Source organism: Micromesistius poutassou, assembly GCF_964030765.1.
Source record: "Micromesistius poutassou genome assembly, chromosome: 10".
In the NCBI taxonomy this organism is placed as follows: Eukaryota; Metazoa; Chordata; class Actinopteri; order Gadiformes; family Gadidae; genus Micromesistius; species Micromesistius poutassou.
In genome coordinates, this window is record NC_140280.1 from 18858468 (window position 1) to 18881338 (window position 22871).

Below are 22871 nucleotides of genomic sequence, written 5' to 3' on the forward strand. Positions count from 1 at the left end.
AAATACGGAGGCGGGCGGAGCGAGGCTTCATCAAGGCTCCTTTCCTAAGCATTTTTTGGAATTCGAACCACCTTTCCTCCAAGTACTTCCGGGTCATCTCATTAGGAAAGATAATACTTTGCTATCCGAAGTGTCCAAAAAATAAGAAATTCTTCACAAACATCAATTATTAACAATAAAAACAGAAAGTTTATGTTTTATAAATATTAAAAAGCTGAAAAGCGTCTTTAATCGTGATAAAAACCTTTAATAGTAACACCCTAAAAGCAGTCATTTCATCACATACAGGATAAAAGTGTCAATCAAAGCGTTTCCCGTGTCAAAGCACCCCTTTGCCCTTGTGCTTGATCATGTGGCGACGCAAACTGCTGGCACGACTGTAGCTGATGTTGCACTGGTGACACACGCAGGGCTTCTCCCCGGAGTGAGTCCTCATGTGGATCTTAAGGCTACAGCTCTGACTGAAGCACTTCATGCATTGGTCACACCTGTAGGGCTTCTCCCCGGAGTGAATCCTCATGTGGATCGTCAGGTGGCACCTCTGACTGAAGCGCTTCATGCATTGGTCACACCTGTAGGGCTTCTCCCTGGAGTGAATACTCATGTGGTTCTTCAGGTGGCATCTCTGACTGAAGCCCTTCATGCATTGGGCACACCTGTAGGGCTTCTCGCTGGTGTGGGTACGCATGTGGATGGTCATCTTGGAATTGCTGGGAAAAACCTTGCCACACAAGAGACAGGGCCGGCCCTTGCGGCCGCCCCGATGCCCAGTCAGCTCCTCAGAGTGGACGAGCCGCTCGCCGCAGTCCAGGCTCTTGGCCACACTGTGGTCCACAGACAGCGAGCTGAGGGCCTCCATTTCCGACGCGGTAAAGAGGGTGTCATGGCGGTCCACCACCAGTTGGCCCCCCCCTTGTCCGTGGACACTCAGGATCCGCAGCTCCCCGTTGTGACTGGACATGTGGGAGGAGCCAGGGGCGTCCGGATGCAGACCATCTGAGGTGGCGCTGGGCTGTGTGCTGCAGTCTTTAATGTCATTGCAGTCTTCTGCAGAGAGGAAAACAAAGACAAAGAGAAAGACATTTTATTAATTCATCATTTGCACAAAGGGTTTGTACTTCGTACACACTTAACATCAAGGGTTTAGAATGTATACTGCAGCCATCAACACGCCCACTTGCTTGTTAAAAAACTTTACACGAGGGGCCTGGGTAGGTAACCTCCAGAGGGGCAGATTCTGGCATTTGTGTTCCCACATACATACAGCCCCTCAGGGTGTAATCCGGAGGATGTCCGGCTTACAGTATGTGTGAAAGTGCTACCTGTTGATCAGCTAACATTTATACGTTTTCAATTTATTTATTATTTGAAAATGATAAAACAGCTCATGTGGCATCCGTCTTGATAACCTTCTGGGATCTTGAAATGCTCTCAAGTTTTACTCATGTTTTAGCAGGGCTCTGGTCGTTTCAAAAGACGTCCAGGCTTTCTAGCTCAGGAAGAATCGAGTACAATCTCAGTTGATCCCGGTCGTTTGCTTGCTTGCATGGCTGCAATGGTTATTACATACCTACAGGTGGCATGCATCCACCAATATCCTCTTCCTCCTTGATCAAAATGGTGTCTGGGGTCTCCTGCTTTTCCTGCTTTTTTTTTTAAAGAGGGAAACACACACACACACACACACACACACACACACACACACACACACACACACACACACACACACACACACACACACACACACACACACACACACACACACACACACACACAACATATTCCTGCATCAGCACAGAAAAGTTGTCAATCCCCACTAACAACAAATTTAATCATAAAGGTGTTTGCTCTCTATGGTTGTGTGTTGGAGTGGTAACAGAGAAAGCCTCACTTTTGGATGGTGAACGAGAATGGGAAATTTCAACTGCACAGCCTGCTCCTTGGGGCAATCCAACCGCTCGCCACAGTCCAGGCTCTTGGCCGCGCTGTAGTCCGCAGACAGTTCAGGTTCAGAGTTCAGGGCCTCCAGTTCGGACGCGGTGAAGAGGGTGTCATGGCCGTCCACCACAAGTTGCCTCCCCCCTTGCCCGTGGACACTCAGGATCCGCAGCTCCGCATTTTGACTGGACAGGCTGGAGGAGCCAGGGGCGTCCACACGCAGAAACCTACGAAAAAAGTTTTTGTTTAGATATGTATTTTATGTTCTGCGACACAGTGTCAAAATGTATAAAGCATCTCACCTATGCCCACTCACTGCCATGATCTCCCTCGCCTCGAGTCCCGCATCAGACAGTTTCTGTATGGCAGTGGCTCTCAGGCTGTGGTTGGTGTAAGACGTGTGTGTCCCCGCCTCCTTGCACATCCTGGGTAACATCTGTGCCAGCTGATTTACTCCCAGGGGAACGGCGGTAAACCAGAAGCCGTCTGTCTCCACTGTCCCCCTCCTCGGCTGCAGATACAGGGCCTTTGCACCAGGTGGGATTCTCTTTAAATATTTTGCGAGCGACGCTACTGGGCAGAGCGCATTTCCTCGCTCCTCGTACATAGCGCCCCTCCGGTTTTCTCTGTCTCTCTCCAGCGGGTCTTTATGATTTTTTGTTTCCTCATTGAACGACATTGTGAAATATTTTGCTCCGTTGTCGTCACTTTTCAGTATAAATGAGTCAGGTTTGAGGTCCCGATTCCCCTCTTTGCCCCTGCGTCCAAAGTGCAACTGAATGTCATACCAGACCTTGTTCAGTAAACCCTGAGGATTGTCTGGACTCAGCGCTGCCGCATATTTTAAGATGCGCTGGTCTTCAGGTGAGATCGGGGGGTGATGTGTTGTTCTGTCCTTCCCTGCCCTTCTGATCTCTTTGACGACTCCTTTGAAGACATTATTAGCTGATGTAAACTCTGGGTCCTGCATCAAATTCCACAAACGGCTAACTGGAGGTTCGTTGATGTATCGATTCAATCCAGCCCGAAGTCCGAGGTAGCTGCTGATGCTGTAGAGCTCCCCTTTAGTTGTCCGGATCGATCCATAAAACTGCCTCAACACCGTGTTCAGCTCGGTCTTCTTAATCGATTGAAAGTTGACCTGGATATTTTTTAGATTAATCCAGGTCTGAAGGCAGTTCAGAGCCCAGGTTGTCTGCCTTACAGTGTTCGCTTCATTTTTGCTCTTCTCTAAGTTGTCGAGGTCGGCTGATGTCATATCAGCACACCTGGTTTGCGCTGATGTATCCAGGCCTCTTTCCTTCCCTTCGTCCTCCTCCGAGTCTGATGATGACCATTCATAGTTCAAATCAAATGTTATTTTTGGAAATATGTCCATCTTTACCGTGCAAAGTTTGCCACAATCTAAGATAGGCTATTTAACAGCTGATGTAACGTTAGCTAATAACGGTTATTAGAACGCCCGTACAGCGGAGTGATTATGTCTGTGAAAAGTCCCAGTGCTGTTATACTGTATATCAGCACTATGGAATGTCTCGTTGTCCAATCAAATTGCTCGGTTGGGACCGGTCGGAACTAACTGTTGTATAATGTATATTAATAATAACAACAGACAATGTGCCATTCCCTGTAAGACATTTACACGTTTTGAATTTATTTATGTTTGAGAATGATAAACCAGATCATGTGGCATCCGTCTTGAATCCCTTCTGGGCTCCTGACTGTTTCCATCTTTGAAATGCAACTCCCAAGTTTTACTTGTGTTTTATCTCTGGTCATGATGCGTTTTCAAAAGAGGACCAGCCTTTTAACGCAGCTAGAATCTAGTAGGCAGCCTAGACTCTATGCTGCAATATGCATGACTCACCTGCTGGCCTGCATCCACTCATATCCTCTTCAACCTTGATTAAAATGATGTCGGGGGTCTCCTGCTTGTCGTAAAGAGGGAAACACACACAAGACATATTCTTGCATTTGCACAGAAAAGTTGTCAACCCCCGTTCAAGACACATTGAATCATAAAGGTGTGTGCTTTCTATGTGTATGTTGTGCCTACCTCTGCTGGACTTGTAACAGACGAACCCTCACTTTTGGATGGTGAATGAAAAGGGGAATGTCCAACCGCCTTGTGGTCCACCAGGGGCTTTAGACCTGATGGTGATGATGATGAAGATGATCAAGACCGTTCAGAGTTCAGGAAATTAGCATATCGTCAAATTATACAACAGTTAGTTCCGACCGGTCCCAACCGAGCAATTTGATTGGACAACGAGACATTCCATAGTGCTGATATACAGTATAACAGCACTGGGACTTTTCACAGACATAATCACTCCTCTGTACGGGCGTTCTAATAACCGTTATTAGCTAACGTTACATCAGCTGTTAAATAGCCTGAATGTTTATGTACTGTATATGTGTTGCCTGGCAACAGCCTAGTCTCCCTTCAGTTGCGGAACTATTTTTGTTGGCGGAGCCGAATAAATGATTACTAAACAAACAAATCATAATCTCTTGTTTCTTATTACTGTTAACTAATAAAATGTGCTCGTAGCACTGTTGTATAAAAGCAATATCACACTCGAGGTCGTGCTGTTGTACTGTATATCAGCACGGTGTGATTATCTGCGGCCTCGTGCCTACGACCGAATCACAGCCGTGCTGATATACAGTACAACAGCACTCCCTCTCGTGTGATATTGCTTAATTATATTAGGCAAGTGATGTGAAATAACCAGCTTCTCCAAAATAAATCATTATTAATGGTTAATAATGAATCATGATTATTATAACTATTGCCTTTTACTATAAATGATACAATTAATAGCACCTCCTGAACTGTCCTGTTTTCCGCCCATTAGTCTGAACTCCACTCACCATTTCCCAGTGATGTAGTCCGTGGTTTGCAGATGTTGGCTCGAGCCAGGGCAAAACGACTTGCCGTACGCGATGCCTTCGATCTTGCTTGAAGTCGCAAAGAAAACAGCTCACTCCTCATCACCTTCATCCTCGTCCTCAGCGATTCGTTTTCTTCGCGGCTCTCAGTTATTTGTAAGCGAAGAGTAGCCGACCCTTCAGAGAACAGTTGGCTAATTTCAGATACAGCCGCTTTCGCAAGTACGTCCATTATGGATGAAACCTGTTCTTCCAAAGTTGAGCCGCACGGTGACATGTTTATTAACATAATTTACTCGACTACCGGCGAGAGGTAACAGTTACTGACATCAAAATGAACCCTGTAATGTAGATTTATCCCAGAACGGTATGCGCCCAGTGGCCTCTTCCTGTATATTACCGTAACTACTGGGAAACAACATCGAAGAGCAAATGGGAGTACGCGAACCCCTAGGGGTACTTTGGAGTACTGCAGGGGGTACTTCTAAGAAAAAATATAAACAGCCAACTATCATATTTTCACCCTGAGCAAGTTGGTGGTGCTTTAAATATAAATCTGAAAACAAGGAGAAAGGAGAATCTGTGAAAAAGAAACCGCATCCAAGACCCAAATGTTCTCAGTTTAAGGAAGAATATATTGTAATAGGATTCACCTCTACATTGTCTCACCATCCGCTGGCGTTGTGCATCTTTTGTGGGGAGAATTTAGCCAACAGTTTAATGAAGCACAGTCACATGTTTTTCACGAAATTATGAGTATTTGCACCCTGTTATTGTTCGTTATATGTTCATTCATTCAACAAAAAAATGTTTTGTGCCTGTGAAGGGGGTCCTCAGCTGAAAAAAAATCTTAGAAGGGTTACACTCATAGAAAAGTTTTAAACAAAGGATGTGGCTGTTTTTCAAGACGGTTTATTTGTCATATTGACAACAATTAAAGCAACAGCGATGAAATGCCTGAGTCTCAGGCTCCATTCAACAATGGAAATAATATAAAAACTACAATTTATAAGAGGAACATAAGAAAAGTCACAAGAAAAGTCAATCAACAAAAGTAGTGCAAAGACAGGGCATTTACAGTGCTTAATTTACAGTGGTTTAATTGCATATTGATCAAATTTATGTCTATGTGTTGGAGGAAATAACATGACCCGTGTAGCCCAAGTTATAAAATATGACATAAAAAGAGAAAATAATATTATATAATAGATCTTTAATTATCCTATTCTGGAAATATTTAAAGGCTCGGTTCTAACAGGTCCACGAACCGGCTCCGGTCCGGGGACCGGGGGTTGGAAATCGCTGATCTAGGGGTCAAGCGCACTTGTGAATGAGCTAAAGACAGTGTCGTGGAAATATTAATAACTATAATATACAATTAAACATTATATTAACCATGTTTATATAATTAGTCAATTTACAAGGAACTGTTTAAATTCCTTGGACCCAAAGATACCTCCTTTCCTCTCCCTAACTGAGAGATGTTAAGATAGTTTACATTTGCATTCCCACTGTATCCACAAAGTCTAATACTAAGGCCATGCCAATCAACTGAATTCTTCGTTGTGTAGATTCCTACTGTCTTGCAGCCATGTCCACTTCAGCCAGTTTATTGCAATTTAACTTGGTCTTTCCCACCCTGGCTGAAGTCAGCCATGGCCAATCCTAAATTCTCCACGATTGTGACTCCCCCTCACCTTCGTATTAACCCACGATGTGAAAGTTTCCTAATAAGAAACATGTAAAGCCATCATCTCATTGAATGTATGCTTGGTAACTTTGCATAAAATATCCAAAAATGTGTCCAAAAAATAAGAAATTCTTCACACAGACCTCAATTATTAACAATAAAAACAGAAAGTTTATTTTTATAAATATCAAAAAGCTAGAAAGAGTCTTTCATTGTGATAAAAACAATTATCATAAACATAAAACCCTAAAAGCAGTTATTTCATCACATACAGGATAAAGGTTTCAATCAAAACGTCCTCTTGCCACGTGCAAACTGCTGACGCAACTGCTTCTCCCCGGAGTGAATCCTTATGTGGATCTTCAGGCTACAGCTCTGACTGAAGTGATTCATGCATTGTTCACACCTTCTCCCCAGAGTGAATCCTCATGTGGATCTTCAGGTCGGAGCTCCGTCTGAAGCCTTTCATGCATTGGTCACACCTGTAGGGCTTCTCCCTGGAGTGAACCCTCATGTGCATCTTCAGGTCGTAGCTCCGTCTGAAGCCTTTCATGCATTGGTCACACCTGTAGGGCTTCTCCCTGGAGTGAACCCTCATGTGTATCTTCAGGTCGTAGCCTCGGCTGAAGCCCTTCATGCATTGGTCACACCTGAAGGGCTTCTCCACGGAGTGAATACCCATGTGGTTCTTCAGGTGGCACCTCTGAGTGAAGCGCTTCATGCATTGGTCACAACTGTAGGGCTTCTCGCTGGTGTGGGTACGCATGTGGATGGTCATCTTGGAAGGGTTGGGAAAAACCTTGCCACACAAGACACAGGGCCGGCCCTTGCGGCCGCCCCGATGCCCAGTCAGCTCCTCAGAGTGGACGAGCTGCTTGCCGCAGTCCAGGCTCTTGGCCACACTGTGGTCCACAGACAGCGAGCTGAGGGCCTCCACTTTGGAAGCAGTAAAGAGGGTGTCATGGCCGTCCACCACCAGTTGGCCCCCCCCTTGTCCGTGGACACTCAAGATCCGCAGCTCCCTGTTGTGACTGGATATGTGGGAGGAGCCAGGGGCGTCCGGATGCAGACTATCTGAGGTGGCGCCGTGCTGTGTCATGCATTCTCTAATGTCATTGCAGTCTTCTGCAGAGAGGAAAACAAAGTCAAAGAGAAAGTCATTTTATTAATTCATTATTTGCACAAAGGGATACAGTATGTACTCTGTACACACTTGAAGGGTTTAGAATGTGTACTGCGGCCCTCTCGCTTGTTATAAATTCTCCGGCTCTCCTTTACACGAGGGGCCTGGGTGGGTAAACTCCAGAGGGGCATATTCTGGCATTTGCGTTCCCACATACAGCCCCTCTGGAGGATGTCCGGCTTAAGGTGGATTTATACTACTCCGTAAAGTGCTGTACGTAGATACGGAGAGCCCTCTCCATCGACGAGAGCCTGTCGGAGACCCTCTCCATAGCTCTACGTGCGCATCCAATATTTTTTAACTATCCGTCGAGGCAACAGAGACGGCATGGGCTGTGATTGGTCCTCTAACAAAATAATTTCTGGAATCACCTTCCCCGGTTTGACTTTGCACCTTATTTACTTTGTACATTGTTTACTTTGCACATTAAGGACTAATAAAACACCAAATAAGATTTGAAAAGCTTTGGAAGTTTATTTTCAACACTATTTACATGGTTAGTAGTCAGCATATAAGATCGATTTGGCGGCGACATTGCATATCCGACATTCCGACAAAGAACTGCGAATGCTCAAGGGGTCTCCGTAGTTAGGGAGTCGGATTATGGATTACGGAGTCGGAGTAGTATATTTTGGCCTTTACAGTGCATGTGTGAAAGGGCTACCTGTAAGTTGATCAGCTAACATTTACACATTTTCAATTTATTTATTATTTGAAAATGATAAAACAGCAATGTGGCATCTGTCTTGATAACCTTCTGGGCTCTTAGGTGTTTCCATCCTTGAAATGCTCTCAAGTTTTACTCGTGTTTTAGCAGGGCTCTGGTCGTTTCAAAAGACGTCCAGGCTTTTTAGCGCAGGAAGAATCAAGTACAATCACAGTTGATCCCAGTCGTTTACTTGCTTGCATGGCTGTTATTACATACCTACAGGTGGCATGCTTCCACCAATATCCTCTTCCTCCTTGATCAAAATGGTGTCTGGGGTCTCCTGCTTTCCACATTAAGAGGGAAACACACACACACAACATACTCTTGCATCAGCACAGAAAAGTTGTCAATCCCCACTAACAACAAATTTAATCATAAAGGTGTTTGCTCTCTATGGTTGTGTGTTGGAGTGGTAACAGAGAAAGCCTCACTTTTGGATGGTGAACGAGAATGGGAAATTTCAACTGCACAGCCTGCTCCTTGGGGCAATCCAACCGCTCGCCACAGTCCAGGCTCTTGGCCACGCTGTAGTCCGCAGACAGCGAGTTCAGGGCCTCCAGTTCGGACGCGGTGAAGAGGGTGTCATGGCCGTCCACCACAAGTTGCCTCCCCCCTTGTCCGTGGACACTCAGGATCCGCAGCTCCTCGTTTTGACTGGACAGGCTGGAGGAGCCAGGGGCGTCCACACGCAGAATCTCAGAGGTGGCTCCGCTCTGCGTGCTGCGGTCTCCAAAGGCATCGCAGTCTTCTGCAGAGAGGAAAAACAAAGACAAAGTAATTATTTGCACAAAACTGTACTTTGTACAAGTCGACGAAACTACAAAAAAATACAATATGTAACATTGACACAGAGGGCTTAAAATATGGACTGCAGACACAAATTCAGTTTCAGAGAGATATCTTCTCCAGCCCCCTCCTCCCTAGACTTGAAGCTCAAGCGGGTGTCCAGGTCGAGGACACTGAACGAACACCAGAGCAAATCGAGCTGAGCACAACATTACATGTGAGACAATTATTGTATATTGACAACAACAAGAGACAACGTGCAGCTAACATTTATACATTTTGAATTTATTTATGTTTGAGAATGATAAACCAGGTCACGTGGCATCTGCCTTGAACCCTTTCTGGGCTCGTGACTGTTTCCATCTTTGAAATGCAACTCCCAAGTTTTACATGTGTTTTATCAGGGCTCTGGTCATGATGCGTTTTCAAAAGAGGACCAGCCTTTTAGCGCAGGTAGAATCTAGTAGGCAGCCTAGACTCTATGCTGCAATATGTATGACTCACCTGCTGGCCTGCATCCACTGATATCCTCTTCAACCTTGATTAAAATTATGTTGGGGGTCTCCTGCTTGTCGTAAAGAGGGAAACACACACAAGACATATTCTTGCATTTGCACAGAAAAGTTGTCAACCCCCATTCTAGACACATTGAATCATAAAGGTGTGCGGTTTCTATGTGTATGTTGTGCCTACCTCTGCTGGACTTCTAACAGATGAAGCTTCACTTTTGGATGGTGAATGAACAGGGGAATGTCCAACAGCCTTCTGGTCCACCAGGGGCTTTAAGCCTGATGATGATGAAGAATACATTCTTGATCGACCATTCAGAGTTCAAGAAATTAGCATATCGTCAAATTACATTAGGCAAGTGTTGTGAAAAACCTGCTTCTCCGATATAAAACATCATTAATAGTTAATTTTGAATCATGATAATTATTATAACTATCTCGTTTTACTACAAATGTTACAATTAATAGCACCTCCTGAACTGTCCTGTTTTCCGCCCATTAGTCTGAACTCCACTCACCATTTCCCAGTGATGTAGTCCGTGGTTTGCAGATGTTGGCTCGAGCCAGGGCAATACGACTTTCCGCACGCAATGCATTCGATCTTGCTTGAAGTCGCAAAGAAAACAGCTCACTCCTCATCACCTTCATCCTCGTCCTCAGCGCTTCGTTTTCTTGGCGGCTCTCAGTTATTTGTAAGCGAAGAGTAGCCGACCCTTCCGAGAAGAGTTGGCTAATTTCAGATACAGCCGCTTTCGCAAGTACGTCCATTATGGACGAAACCTGTTCTTCCAAAGTTGAGCCGCACGGTGACATGTTTATTGACATATTTTACTCGACTACCGGCGAGGGGTAACAGTTACTGACATCAAAATTAACCCTGTGATGTCGATTTATCCCAGAACGGCATGCCCCCAATGGCCTCTTCCTGTATATTACCGTAACTACTGGGAAACAACATCGAAGAGCAAATGGGAGTACGCGAACCCCTAGGGGTACTTTGGAGTACTGCAGGGGGTACTTCTAAGAAAAAATAAAAACAGTAGCCACAAAGTCTAATACTAAGGCCATGCCAATCAACTGAATTCTTCGTTGTGTAGATTCCTTTAACTGTCTTGCAGCCATGTCCACTTCATGGCTGCAAGTTGGCCACTTCAGCCAATTGATTACAATTTAACTTGGTCTTTCCCACTCTGGCTGAAGTCAGCCATGGCCAATCCTAAATTCTCCACGATTGTGACTCCCCCTCACCTTTGTATTAACCCACAATGTAAAAGTTTCCCAATAAGAAACATGTAAAGCCATCATCTCATTTAATGTATGCTTGGTATCTTTGCTGCCTGTATCTTCCCATGATCATGCTTTAAAATTTAATCAAATATTTTGCTATCCGAAGTGTCCAAAAAATAAGAAATTCTTCACACAGACCTCAATTATTAACAATAAAAACAGAAAGTTTATTTTTATGCATATCAAAAAGCTGGAAAGCGTCTTTCATCATGATAAAAACGTTTATCATAAAACCCTAAAACAGTCATTTCATCACATACAGGGTAAAGGTTTCAATCAAAGCGTCCTCTTGCCATGTGCAAACTGCTGACGCGACTGATGTTGATGTTGCACTGGTGACACACACAGGGCTTCTCCCCGTAGTGAATCCTCATGTGGATCTTCAGGTCGGAGCTCCGTCTGAAGCCTTTCATGCATTGGTCACACCTGTAGGGCTTCTACCTGGAGTGAACCCTCATGTGGATCTTCAGGTCGTAGCCTCGGCTGAAGCCCTTCATGCATTGGTCACATCTGAAGGGCTTCTCCCCGGAGTGATTCCTCATGTGGATCTTCAGGGCGTAGCTCTGTCTGAAACCCTTCATGCATTGGTCACACCTGAAGGGCTTCTCCCCGGAGTGAATCCTCATGTGGATCTTCAGGGCGTGGCTCTGTCTGAAACCCTTCATGCATTGGTCACACCAGTAGGGCTTCTCCCTGGAGTGAACCCTCATGTGGATCTTCAGGTCGTAGCCTCGGCTGAAGCCCTTCATGCATTGGTCACACCTGAAGGGCTTCTCCCCGGAGTGAATCCTCATGTGGATCTTCAGGGCGTAGCTCTGTCTGAAACCCTTCATGCATTGGTCACACCTGAAGGGCTTCTCCCCGGAGTGAATACCCATGTGGTTCTTCAGGTGGCACCTCTGAGTGAAGTGCTTCATGCATTGGTCACACCTGTAGGGCTTCTCGCTGGTGTGGGTACGCATGTGGATGGTCATCTTGGATTTACTTGGAAAAACCTTGCCACACAAGACACAGGGCCCGCCCCGATGCCCAGTCAGCTCCTCACAGTGGACGAGCCGCTCGCCGCAGTCCAGGTTCTTGGCCACACTGTGGTCCACGGACAGCGAGCTGAGGGCCTCCACTTCGGAAGCAGTGGAAACGGTGTCATGGCCGTCCACCACCAGTTGGCCCCCCCCTTGTCCGTGGACACTCAGGATCTGCAGCTCCCCATTGTGACTAGACATGTGGGAGGAGCCAGGGGCGGCCGGATGCAGACTATTTGAGGTGGCGCCGTGCTGTGTCATGCATTCTCTAATGTCATTGCAGTCTTCTTCAGAGAGGAAAACAAAGACAGAGAGAAAGTAATTTTATTAATTCATTATTTGCACAAAGGGATGCAGTATGTACTCTGTACATACTTAACATCAACGGTTTAGAATGTGTACTGTCACCCTCTCGCTTGTTAAGAATTCTCTGGCTCTCCTTTACATGAGTGGCCTGGGTGGGTAAACTCCAGAGGGGCAGATTCTGGCATTTGCGTTCCCACATACAGCCCCTCAGGGTGTAATCTGGAGGATGTCCGGCTTAAGGTGGATTTATACTACTCCGTAAAGTGCTGTACGTAAATACGGAGAGCCCTCTCCGTCGACGGAGAGCCTGTCGGAGACCCTCTCCGTGCGCATCCAATATTTTTTTAACTATCCGTCGAGACAACGGAGACGGCAAGGGCTGTGATTGGTCCTCTAACAAAATAATTTCCGGAATCACCTACCCCTGCTATCCAGCTTGATAACCTTCTGGGCTCTTAGGTGTTTCCATCCTTGAAGTGCTCTCAAGTTTTACTTGTGTTTTAGCAGGGCTCTGGTCGTTTCAAAAGACGTCCAGGCTTTCTAGCGCAGGAAGAATCGAGTACAATCTCAGTTGATCCCGGTCGTTTGCTTGCTTGCATGGCTGCAATGGTTATTACATACCTACAGGTGGCATGCATCCATTAATATCCTCTTCCTCCTTGATCAGAATGGTGTCTGGGGTCTCCTGCTTTCCACATTAAGAGGGAAACACACACACAACATATTCTTGCATCAGCACAGAAAAGTTGTCAATCCCCACTAACGACAAATTTAATCATAAAGGTGTTTGCTCTCTATGGTTGTGTGTTGGAGTGGTAACAGAGAAAGCCTCACTTTTGGATGGTGAACGAGAATGGGAAATTTCAACTGCACAGCCTGCTCCTTGGGGCAATCCAACCGCTCGCCACAGTCCAGGCTCTTGGGCACGCTGTAGTCCGCAGACAGCGAGTTCAGGGCCTCCAGTTCGGACGCGGTGAAGAGGGTGTCATGGCCGTCCACCACAAGTTGCCTCCCCCCTTGTCCGTGGACACTCAGGATCCGCAGCTCCTCGTTTTGACTGGACAGGCTGGAGGAGCCAGGGGCGTCCACACGCAGAATCTCAGAGGTGGCTCCACTCTGCATGCTGCGGTCTCCAAAGGCATCGCAGTCTTCTGCAGAGAGGAAAACAAAAACAGAAAGTAATTATTTGCACAAAACTGTACTTTGTACAAGTCGACGAAACTACTAAAAAATACAATATGTAACATTGACACAGAGGGCTTAAAATATGTACTGCAGACACAAATTCACAGTTTCAGAGAGATATCTTCTCCAGCCCCCTCCTCCCTAGACTTGAAGCTCAAGCGGGTGTCCAGGTCGAGGACAATGAACGAACACCAGAGCAAATCGAGCTGAGCACAACATTACATGTGAGACAATTATTGTATATTGACAACAACAAGAGACAACGTGCAGCTAACATTTATACATTTTGAATTTATTTATGTTTGAGAATGATAAACCAGGTCACGTGGCATCTGCCTTGAACCCTTTCTGGGCTCGTGACTGTTTCCATCTTTGAAATGCAACTCCCAAGTTTTACATGTGTTTTATCAGGGCTCTGGTCATGATGCGTTTTCAAAAGAGGACCAGCCTTTTAGCGCAGGTAGAATCTAGTAGGCAGCCTAGACTCTATGCTGCAATATGTATGACTCACCTGCTGGCCTGCATCCACTGATATCCTCTTCAACCTTGATAAAAATTATGTTGGGGGTCTCCTGCTTGTCGTAAAGAGGGAAACACACACAAGACATATTCTTGCATTTGCACAGAAAAGTTGTCAACCCCCATTCTAGACACATTGAATCATAAAGGTGTGCGGTTTCTATGTGTATGTTGTGCCTACCTCTGCTGGACTTGTAACAGATGAAGCTTCACTTTTGGATGGTGAATTAAAAGGGGAATGTCCAACAGCCTTGTGGTCCACCAGGGGCTTTAAGCCTGATGATGATGAAGAATACATTCTTGATCGACCATTCAGAGTTCAAGAAATCAGCATATCGTCAAATTACATTAGGCAAGTGTTGTGAAAAACCTGCTTCTCCGATATAAAACATCAATAATAGTTAATTTTGAATCATGATAATTATTATAACTATCTCGTTTTACTACAAATGTTACAATTAATAGTACCTCCAGAACACTTGAACCGTCCTGTTTCCGCCCATTAGTCTGAACTCCACTCACCATTTCCCAGTGATGTAGTCCGTGGTTTGCAGATGTTGGCTCGAGCCAGGGCAATACGACTTTCCGCACGCGATGCATTCGATCTTGCTTGAAGTCGCAAAGAAAACAGCTCACTCCTCATCACCTTCATCCTCGTCCTCAGCGCTTCGTTTTCTTGGCGGCTCTCAGTTATTTGTAAGCGAAGAGTAGCCGACCCTTCCGAGAACAGTTGGCTAATTTCAGATACAGCCGCTTTCGCAAGTACGTCCATTATGGACGAAAGCTGTTCTTCCAAAGTTGAGCCGCACGGTAACATGTTTATTGACATATTTTACTCGACTACCGGCGAGGGGTAACAGTTACTGACATCAAAATTAACCCTGTGATGTCGATTTATCCCAGAACGGCATGCCCCCAATGGCCTCTTCCTGTATATTACCGTAACTACTGGGAAACAACATCGAAGAGCAAATGGGAGTACGCGAACCCCTAGGGGTACTTTGGAGTACTGCAGGGGGTACTTCTAAGAAAAAATAAAAACTGCCAACTATCATATTTTTTTCACCCTGAGCAAGTTGGTGGTGGTTTAAATGTCAATCTGAAAACAAGGAGAAAGGAGAATCTGTGAAAAAGAAACCGCATCCAAGACCAAAATGTCGTCAGTTTAAGGAAGGAATATATTTTTAATAGGATTCACCTCTACATGCTCTCGCCATCCCCTGGCGTTGTGCTTCTTTTGTGGGGAGAATTTAGCCAACAGTTTAATGAAGCACTGCACAGGCACTTGTTTTTCACTAAATTATGAGTATTTGCACCCTGTTATTGTTCATGTTTACACTGCCAAATAGAACGCACATAGCCTACATTATTTATGTTCATTCATTCAACAAAAAAACTTCCAAAAATATTTTGTGCCTGTGAAGGGGGTCCTCAGCTGAATTTTTTGTTTTTGTTTTTGTCGTAAACTAGGTTCTACTCCCTAGGAAATAAACACATTAAGGTCCGCCAGACAGAACAGCGCCTCCCCGAGTGCCACCGGCAATGACCACCCTCATGTGTGATAGGTTATTCTATATGCAGTGAGTATTGACATTTTCTGTTTATTCAGAGCAATTGTCATGGAAAGCTGCATATATATATATATATATATATATATATATATATATATATATATATATATGAATAAATAATCTCTAAAGATGGAATGTGGAATCTACCTGAATTATCTAAATTATCAACCGCATTATTCTCAGGTCTGTATGCGCTTAAATTGTGTGTGTGTGTGTGTGCGCAAAGGGGCTGTTGTACTCATATTGACCACCTTTATGGTAATGAGGGCATTCAACTCTTCTAAAGTTATGTTTGGAGGCTCTAGCCCAACCAGAAGTAATGGAATTGGCGGGTGATCTAGGGCAGGGGGGCTCCCAAACCTTTTTGTTCCAAAGACCGGCAAATTCATTTAAAAAAAAGTTGGAGGACCGGAAGTCAATTATAAATGCTTTAATTTGAAGATGCATCTTTTTTTAAACAAAGGATGTGGCTGTTTTTCAGGACGGTTTATTTGTCATATTGACAACAATTAAAGCAACAGTGATGAAATGCCTGAGTCTCAGGCTCCATTCAACAATGGAAATGATATAAAAACTACAATTTATAAGAGAAACCAAGTCACAAGAAAAGTCAGTCAACAAAAGTAGTGCAAACACACAGTGCATTTACAGTGCTTAATTTACAGTGGTTTAATTGCATATTGATAAATTTTATGTCTATGTGTTGGAGGAAATAACATGACTTGTGTAACCCAAGTTATAAAATATGACATAAAAAAAGAAAATAATATTATATAATAGATCTTTAATTATCCTATTCTGGAAATATTTAAAGGCTTGGTTCTAACGGGTCCACGGACTGGCTCCGGTCCAGGGACCGGGGGACTTAGGGGTCAAGCACACTTGTGAATGAGCTAAAGACAGTGTCGTGGAAATATTAATAACAATAATATACAATTAAACATATATCAACCTTGCTTTTATAATTACTAGTCAATTTACAAGGAACTGTTTAAATTCCTTGGACCCAAAGATACCTCCTTTCCTCTCCCTAACAAAGATGTTAAGATAGTTTACATTTGCATTCCCACTGTAGCCACAAAGTCTAATACTAAGGCCATGCCAATCAACTGAATTCTTCGTTGTGTAGATTCCTTTAACTGTCTTGCAGCCATGTCACTTCATGGCTGCAAGTTGGCCACTTCAGCCAATTGATTACAATTTAACTTGGTCTTTCCCACCCTGGCTGAAGTCAGCCATGGCCAATCCTAAATTCTCCACGATTGTGACTCCCCCTCACCTTTGTATTAACCCACAATGTAAAAGTTTCCCAATAAGAAACATGTAAAGCCATCATCTCATTTAATGTATGCTTGGTATCTTTGCTGCCTGTATCTTCCCATGATCATGCTTTAAAATTTAATCAAATATTTTGCTATCCGAAGTGTCCAAAAAATAAGAAATTCTTCACACAGACCTCAATTATTAACAATAAAAACAGAAAGTTTATTTTTATGCATATCAAAAAGCTGGAAAGCGTCTTTCATCATGATAAAAACGTTTATCATAAAACCCTAAAACAGTCATTTCATCACATACAGGGTAAAGGTTTCAATCAAAGCGTCCTCTTGCCATGTGCAAACTGCTGACGCGACTGATGTTGATGTTGCACTGGTGACACACACAGGGCTTCTCCCCGTAGTGAATCCTCATGTGGATCTTCAGGTCGGAGCTCCGTCTGAAGCCTTTCATGCATTGGTCACACCTGTAGGGCTTCTACCTGGAGTGAACCCTCATGTGGATCTTCAGGTCGTAGCTCTGTCTGAAACCCTTCATGCATTGGTCACACCTGAAGGGCTTCTCCCCGGAGTGAATCCTCATGTGGATCTTCAGGGCGTAGCTCTGTCTGAAACCCTTCATGCATTGGTCACACCTGAAGGGCTTCTCCCCGGAGTGAATCCTCATGTGGATCTTCAGGGCGTGGCTCTGTCTGAAACCCTTCATGCATTGGTCACACCAGTAGGGCTTCTCCCTGGAGTGAATCCTCATGTGGATCTTCAGGTCGTAGCCTCGGCTGAAGCCCTTCATGCATTGGTCACACCTGAAGGGCTTCTCCCCGGAGTGAATCCTCATGTGGTTCTTCAGGGCGTAGCTCTGTCTGAAACCCTTCATGCATTGGTCACACCTGAAGGGCTTCTCCCCGGAGTGAATCCTCATGTGGTTCTTCAGGTGGCACCTCTGAGTGAAGTGCTTCATGCATTGGTCACACCTGTAGGGCTTCTCGCTGGTGTGGGTACGCATGTGGATGGTCATCTTGGATTTACTTGGAAAAACCTTGCCACACAAGACACAGGGCCCGCCCCGATGCCCAGTCAGCTCCTCAGAGTGGACGAGCCGCTTGCCGCAGTCCAGGCTCTTGGCCACACTGTGGTCCACAGACAGCGAGCTGAGGGCCTCCACTTCGGAAGCAGTGGAAACGGTGTCATGGCCGTCCACCACCAGTTGGCCCCCCCCTTGTCCGTGGACACTCAGGATCTGCAGCTCCCCGTCGTGACTGGACATGTGGGAGGAGCCAGGGCCGTCCGGATGCAGACTATTTGAGGTGGCGCCGTGCTGTGTCATGCATTCTCTAATGTCATTGCAGTCTTCTTCAGAGAGGAAAATAAAGACAGAGAGAAAGTAATTTTATTAATTCATTATTTGCACAAAGGGATGCAGTATGTACTCTGTACATACTTAACATCAACGGTTTAGAATGTGTACTGTCACCCTCTCGCTTGTTAAGAATTCTCTGGCTCTCCTTTACATGAGTGGCCTGGGTGGGTAAACTCCAGAGGGGCAGATTCTGGCATTTGCGTTCCCACATACAGCCCCTCAGGGTGTAATCTGGAGGATGTCCGGCTTAAGGTGGATTTATACTACTCCGTAAAGTGCTGTACGTAAATACGGAGAGCCCTCTCCGTCGACGGAGAGCCTGTCGGAGACCCTCTCCGTAGCTCTACGTGCGCATCCAATATTTTTTAACTATCCGTCGAGACAACGGAGACGGCAAGGGCTGTGATTGGTCCTCTAACAAAATAATTTCCGGAATCACCTACCCCTGCTATCCAGCTTGATAACATTCTGGGCTCTTAGGTGTTTCCATCCTTGAAGTGCTCTCAAGTTTTACTTGTGTTTTAGCAGGGCTCTGGTCGTTTCAAAAGACGTCCAGGCTTTCTAGCGCAGGAAGAATCGAGTACAATCTCAGTTGATCCCGGTTGTTTGCTTGCTTGCATGGCTGTTATTACATACCTACAGGTGGCATGCATCCATTAATATCCTCTTCCTCCTTGATCAGAATGGTGTCTGGGGTCTCCTGCTTTCCACATTAAGAGGGAAACACACACACAACATATTCTTGCATCAGCACAGAAAAGTTGTCAATCCCCACTAACGACAAATTTAATCATAAAGGTGTTTGCTCTCTATGGTTGTGTGTTGGAGTGGTAACAGAGAAAGCCTCACTTTTGGATGGTGAACGAGCATGGGAAATTTCAACTGCACAGCCTGCTCCTTGGGGCAATCCAACCGCTCGCCACAGTCCAGGCTCTTGGCCACGCTGTAGTCCGCAGACAGCGAGTTCAGGGCCTCCAGTTCGGACGCGGTGAAGAGGGTGTCATGGCCGTCCACCACAAGTTGCCTCCCCCCTTGTCCGTGGACACTCAGGATCCGCAGCTCCTCGTTTTGACTGGACAGGCTGGAGGAGCCAGGGGCGTCCACACGCAGAATCTCAGAGTTGGCTCCACTCTGCGTGCTGCGGTCTCCAAAGGCATCGCAGTCTTCTGCAGAGAGGAAAAACAAAGACAAAGTAATTATTTGCACAAAACTGTACTTTGTACAAGTCGACGAAACTACTAAAAAATACAATATGTAACATTGACACAGAGGGCTTAAAATATGTACTGCAGACACAAATTCAGTTTCAGAGAGATATCTTCTCCAGCCCCCTCCTCCCTAGACTTGAAGCTCAAGCGGGTGTCCAGGTCGAGGACACTGAACGAACACCAGAGCAAATCGAGCTGAGCACAACATTACATGTGAGACAATTATTGTATATTGACAACAACAAGAGACAACGTGCAGCTAACATTTATACATTTTGAATTTATTTATGTTTGAGAATGATAAACCAGGTCACGTGGCATCTGCCTTGAACCCTTTCTGGGCTCGTGACTGTTTCCATCTTTGAAATGCAACTCCCAAGTTTTACATGTGTTTTATCAGGGCTCTGGTCATGATGCGTTTTCAAAAGAGGACCAGCCTTTTAGCGCAGGTAGAATCTAGTAGGCAGCCTAGACTCTATGCTGCAATATGTATGACTCACCTGCTGGCCTGCATCCACTGATATCCTCTTCAACCTTGATTAAAATTATGTTGGGGGTCTCCTGCTTGTCGTAAAGAGGGAAACACACACAAGACATATTCTTGCATTTGCACAGAAAAGTTGTCAACCCCCATTCTAGACACATTGAATCATAAAGGTGTGCGGTTTCTATGTGTATGTTGTGCCTACCTCTGCTGGACTTGTAACAGATGAAGCTTCACTTTTGGATGGTGAATGAACAGGGGAATGTCCAACCGCCTTCTGGTCCACCAGGGGCTTTAAGCCTGATGATGATGAAGAATACATTCTTGATCGACCATTCAGAGTTCAAGAAATTAGCATATCGTCAAATTACATTAGGCAAGTGTTGTGAAAAACCTGCTTCTCCGATATAAAACATCATTAATAGTTAATTTTGAATCATGATAATTATTATAACTATCTCGTTTTACTACAAATGTTACAATTAATAGCACCTCCTGAACTGTCCTGTTTTCCGCCCATTAGTCTGAACTCCACTCACCATTTCCCAGTGATGTAGTCCGTGGTTTGCAGATGTTGGCTCGAGCCAGGGCAATACGACTTTCCGCACGCGATGCATTCGATCTTGCTTGAAGTCGCAAAGAAAACAGCTCACTCCTCATCACCTTCATCCTCGTCCTCAGCGCTTCGTTTTCTTGGCGGCTCTCAGTTATTTGTAAGCGAAGAGTAGCCGACCCTTCAGAGAACAGTTGGCTAATTTCAGATACAGCCGCTTTCGCAAGTACGTCCATTATGGACGAAACCTGTTCTTCCAAAGTTGAGCTGCACGGTGACATGTTTATTGACATATTTTACTCGACTACCGGCGAGGGGTAACAGTTACTGACATCAAAATTAACCCTGTGATGTCGATTTATCACAGAACGGCATGCCCCCAATGGCCTCTTCCTGTATATTACCGTAACTACTGGGAAACAACATCGAAGAGCAAATGGGAGTACGCGAACCCCTAGGGGTACTTTGGAGTACTGCAGGGGGTACTTCTAAGAAAAAATAAAAACAGCCAACTATCATATTTTTTTCACCCTGAGCAAGTTGGTGGTGGTTTAAATGTCAATCTGAAAACAAGGAGAAAGGAGAATCTGTGAAAAAGAAACCGCATCCAAGACCAAAATGTCGTCAGTTTAAGGAAGGAATATATTTTTAATAGGATTCACCTCTACATGCTCTCGCCATCCGCTGGCGTTGTGCTTCTTTTGTGGGGAGAATTTAGCCAACAGTTTAATGAAGCACAGGCACTTGTTTTTCACTAAATTATGAGTATTTGCACCCTGTTATTGTTCATGTTTACACTGCCAAATAGAACGCACATAGCCTACATTATTTATGTTCATTTATTCAACAAAAAAACTTATTTTGTGCCTGTGAAGGGGGTCCTCAGCTGAATTTTTTGTTTTTGTTTTTGTCGTAAACTAGGTTCTACTCCCTAGGAAATAAACACATTAAGGTCCGCCAGACAGAACAGCGCCTCCCCGAGTGCCACCGGCAATGACCACCCTCATGTGTGATAGGTTCTATATGCAGTGAGTATTGACATTTTCTGTTTATTCAGAGCAATTGTCATGGAAAGCTGCATATATATATATATATATATATATATATATATATATATATATATATATATATATATGAATAAATAATCTCTAAAGATGGAATGTGGAATCTACCTGAATTATCTAAATTATCAACCGCATTATTCTCAGGTCTGTATGCGCTTAAATTGTGTGTGTGTGTGTGTGTGTGTGTGTGTGTGTGTGTGTGTGTGTGTGTGTGTGTGTGTGTGTGTGTGTGTGTGTGTGTGTGTGTGTGTGTGTCCAGGGCCAAGTTACCGCGGTCCACAGGTGACAGCCAGGCCGCAAATTGAAGGGGCTGTTGTACTCATATTGACCACCTTTATGGTAATGAGGGCATTCAACTGTTCTAAAGTTATGTTTGGAGGCTCTAGCCCAACCAGAAGTAATGGAATTGGCGGGTGATCTAGGGCAGGGGGGCTCCCAAACTTTTTTGTTCCAAAGACCGGCAAATTCATTTAAAAAAAAAGTTGGAGGACCGGAAGTCAATTATAAATGCTTTAATTTGAAGATGCATCTTTTTTTTAAACAAAGGATGTGGCTGTTTTTCAGGACGGTTTATTTGTCATATTGACAACAATTAAAGCAACAGTGATGAAATGCCTGAGTCTCAGGCTCCATTCAACAATGGAAATGATATAAAAACTACAATTTAGAAGAGAAACCAAGTCACAAGAAAAGTCAAGTCAACAAAAGTAGTGCAAACACACAGTGCATTTACAGTGCTTAATTTACAGTGGTTTAATTGCATATTGATAAATTTTATGTCTATGTGTTGGAGGAAATAACATGACTTGTGTAACCCAAGTTATAAAATATGACATAAAAAAAGAAAATAATATTATATAATAGATCTTTAATTATCCTATTCTGGAAATATTTAAAGGCTTGGTTCTAACGGGTCCACGAACCGGCTCCGGTCCGGGGACCGGGGGACTTAGGGGTCAAGCACACTTGTGAATGAGCTAAAGACAGTGTCGTGGAAATATTAATAACAATAATATACAATTAAACATATATCAACCTTGCTTTTATAATTACTAGTCAATTTACAAGGAACTGTTTAAATTCCTTGGACCCAAAGATACCTCCTTTCCTCTCCCTAACAAAGATGTTAAGATAGTTTACATTTGCATTCCCACTGTATCCACAAAGTCTAATACTAAGGCCATGCCAATCAACTGAATTCTTCGTTGTGTAGATTCCTTTAACTGTCTTGCAGCCATGTCACTTCATGGCTGCAAGTTGGCCACTTCAGCCAATTGATTACAATTTAACTTGGTCTTTCCCACCCTGGCTGAAGTCAGCCATGGCCA

The 22871-nt window shown here is 44.5% G+C and overlaps 4 protein-coding genes across 5 annotated transcripts; all 4 read right to left on the reverse strand.

Annotated features, from left to right (window-relative positions):
- Window positions 1-315: 315 nt before the first annotated feature.
- On the reverse strand, window positions 316-5192 carry LOC311354751 (uncharacterized protein). Of its 2 annotated transcripts, none has more exons than XM_084474600.1 (7): window positions 4816-5192; window positions 3995-4089; window positions 3806-3866; window positions 2241-3261; window positions 1892-2165; window positions 1571-1643; window positions 316-1047 (listed from the first exon to the last, which is right to left on the reverse strand). In XM_084474600.1, the coding sequence occupies exons 1-7, from the start codon at window positions 5120-5122 to the stop codon at window positions 320-322; spliced, it is 2559 nt and encodes an 852-aa protein (XP_084330726.1). In that variant the 5' UTR covers window positions 5123-5192; the 3' UTR covers window positions 316-319. The 2 variants fall into 2 exon arrangements, with proteins under 2 accessions (XP_084330726.1, XP_084330725.1); XM_084474599.1 differs by having other exon boundaries at window positions 1571-1646.
- A 1731-nt stretch (window positions 5193-6923) lies between these two features.
- On the reverse strand, window positions 6924-10592 carry LOC311354473 (uncharacterized protein; the record flags this gene model as incomplete). The annotated part of the gene is made up of 6 exons (XM_084474270.1): window positions 10229-10592; window positions 9895-9989; window positions 9706-9766; window positions 8847-9163; window positions 8632-8695; window positions 6924-7648 (listed from the first exon to the last, which is right to left on the reverse strand). Exons 1-6 carry the CDS (start codon window positions 10533-10535, stop codon window positions 6924-6926), a joined length of 1569 nt encoding a protein of 522 aa, XP_084330396.1. The 5' UTR covers window positions 10536-10592.
- Window positions 10593-11318: 726 nt separating this feature from the next.
- LOC311354323 (uncharacterized protein) lies at window positions 11319-14858 on the reverse strand (the record flags this gene model as incomplete). The annotated part of the gene is made up of 7 exons (XM_084474137.1): window positions 11319-11690; window positions 11844-12306; window positions 12947-13010; window positions 13160-13476; window positions 14022-14085; window positions 14211-14305; window positions 14552-14858. The coding sequence occupies 7 exons, from the start codon at window positions 14856-14858 to the stop codon at window positions 11435-11437; spliced, it is 1566 nt and encodes a 521-aa protein (XP_084330263.1). The 3' UTR covers window positions 11319-11434.
- A 2497-nt stretch (window positions 14859-17355) lies between these two features.
- On the reverse strand, window positions 17356-20772 carry LOC311354474 (uncharacterized protein; the record flags this gene model as incomplete). The annotated part of the gene is made up of 8 exons (XM_084474271.1): window positions 17356-17428; window positions 17513-17611; window positions 17765-18227; window positions 18871-18934; window positions 19084-19400; window positions 19943-20006; window positions 20132-20226; window positions 20466-20772. The coding sequence occupies 8 exons, from the start codon at window positions 20770-20772 to the stop codon at window positions 17356-17358; spliced, it is 1482 nt and encodes a 493-aa protein (XP_084330397.1).
- Window positions 20773-22871: the final 2099 nt, after the last annotated feature.

What these genes read in the sequence shown, in the direction of transcription:
- LOC311354751 (XM_084474599.1), bottom strand. Translation starts at nt 5,122, where the DNA reads ATGTTAATAAACATGTCACCGTGCGGCTCAACTTTGGAAGAACAGGTT. An exon ending in GACTACATCACTGGGAAATG is followed by an intron (nt 4,090 to 4,815) that starts GTGAGTGGAGTT and finishes CATCACCATCAG; the next exon opens with GTCTAAAGCCCCTGGTGGAC. An exon ending in TTCTCGTTCACCATCCAAAA is followed by an intron (nt 1,647 to 1,891) that starts GTGAGGCTTTCT and finishes TAAAAAAAAAAG; the next exon opens with CAGGAAAAGCAGGAGACCCC.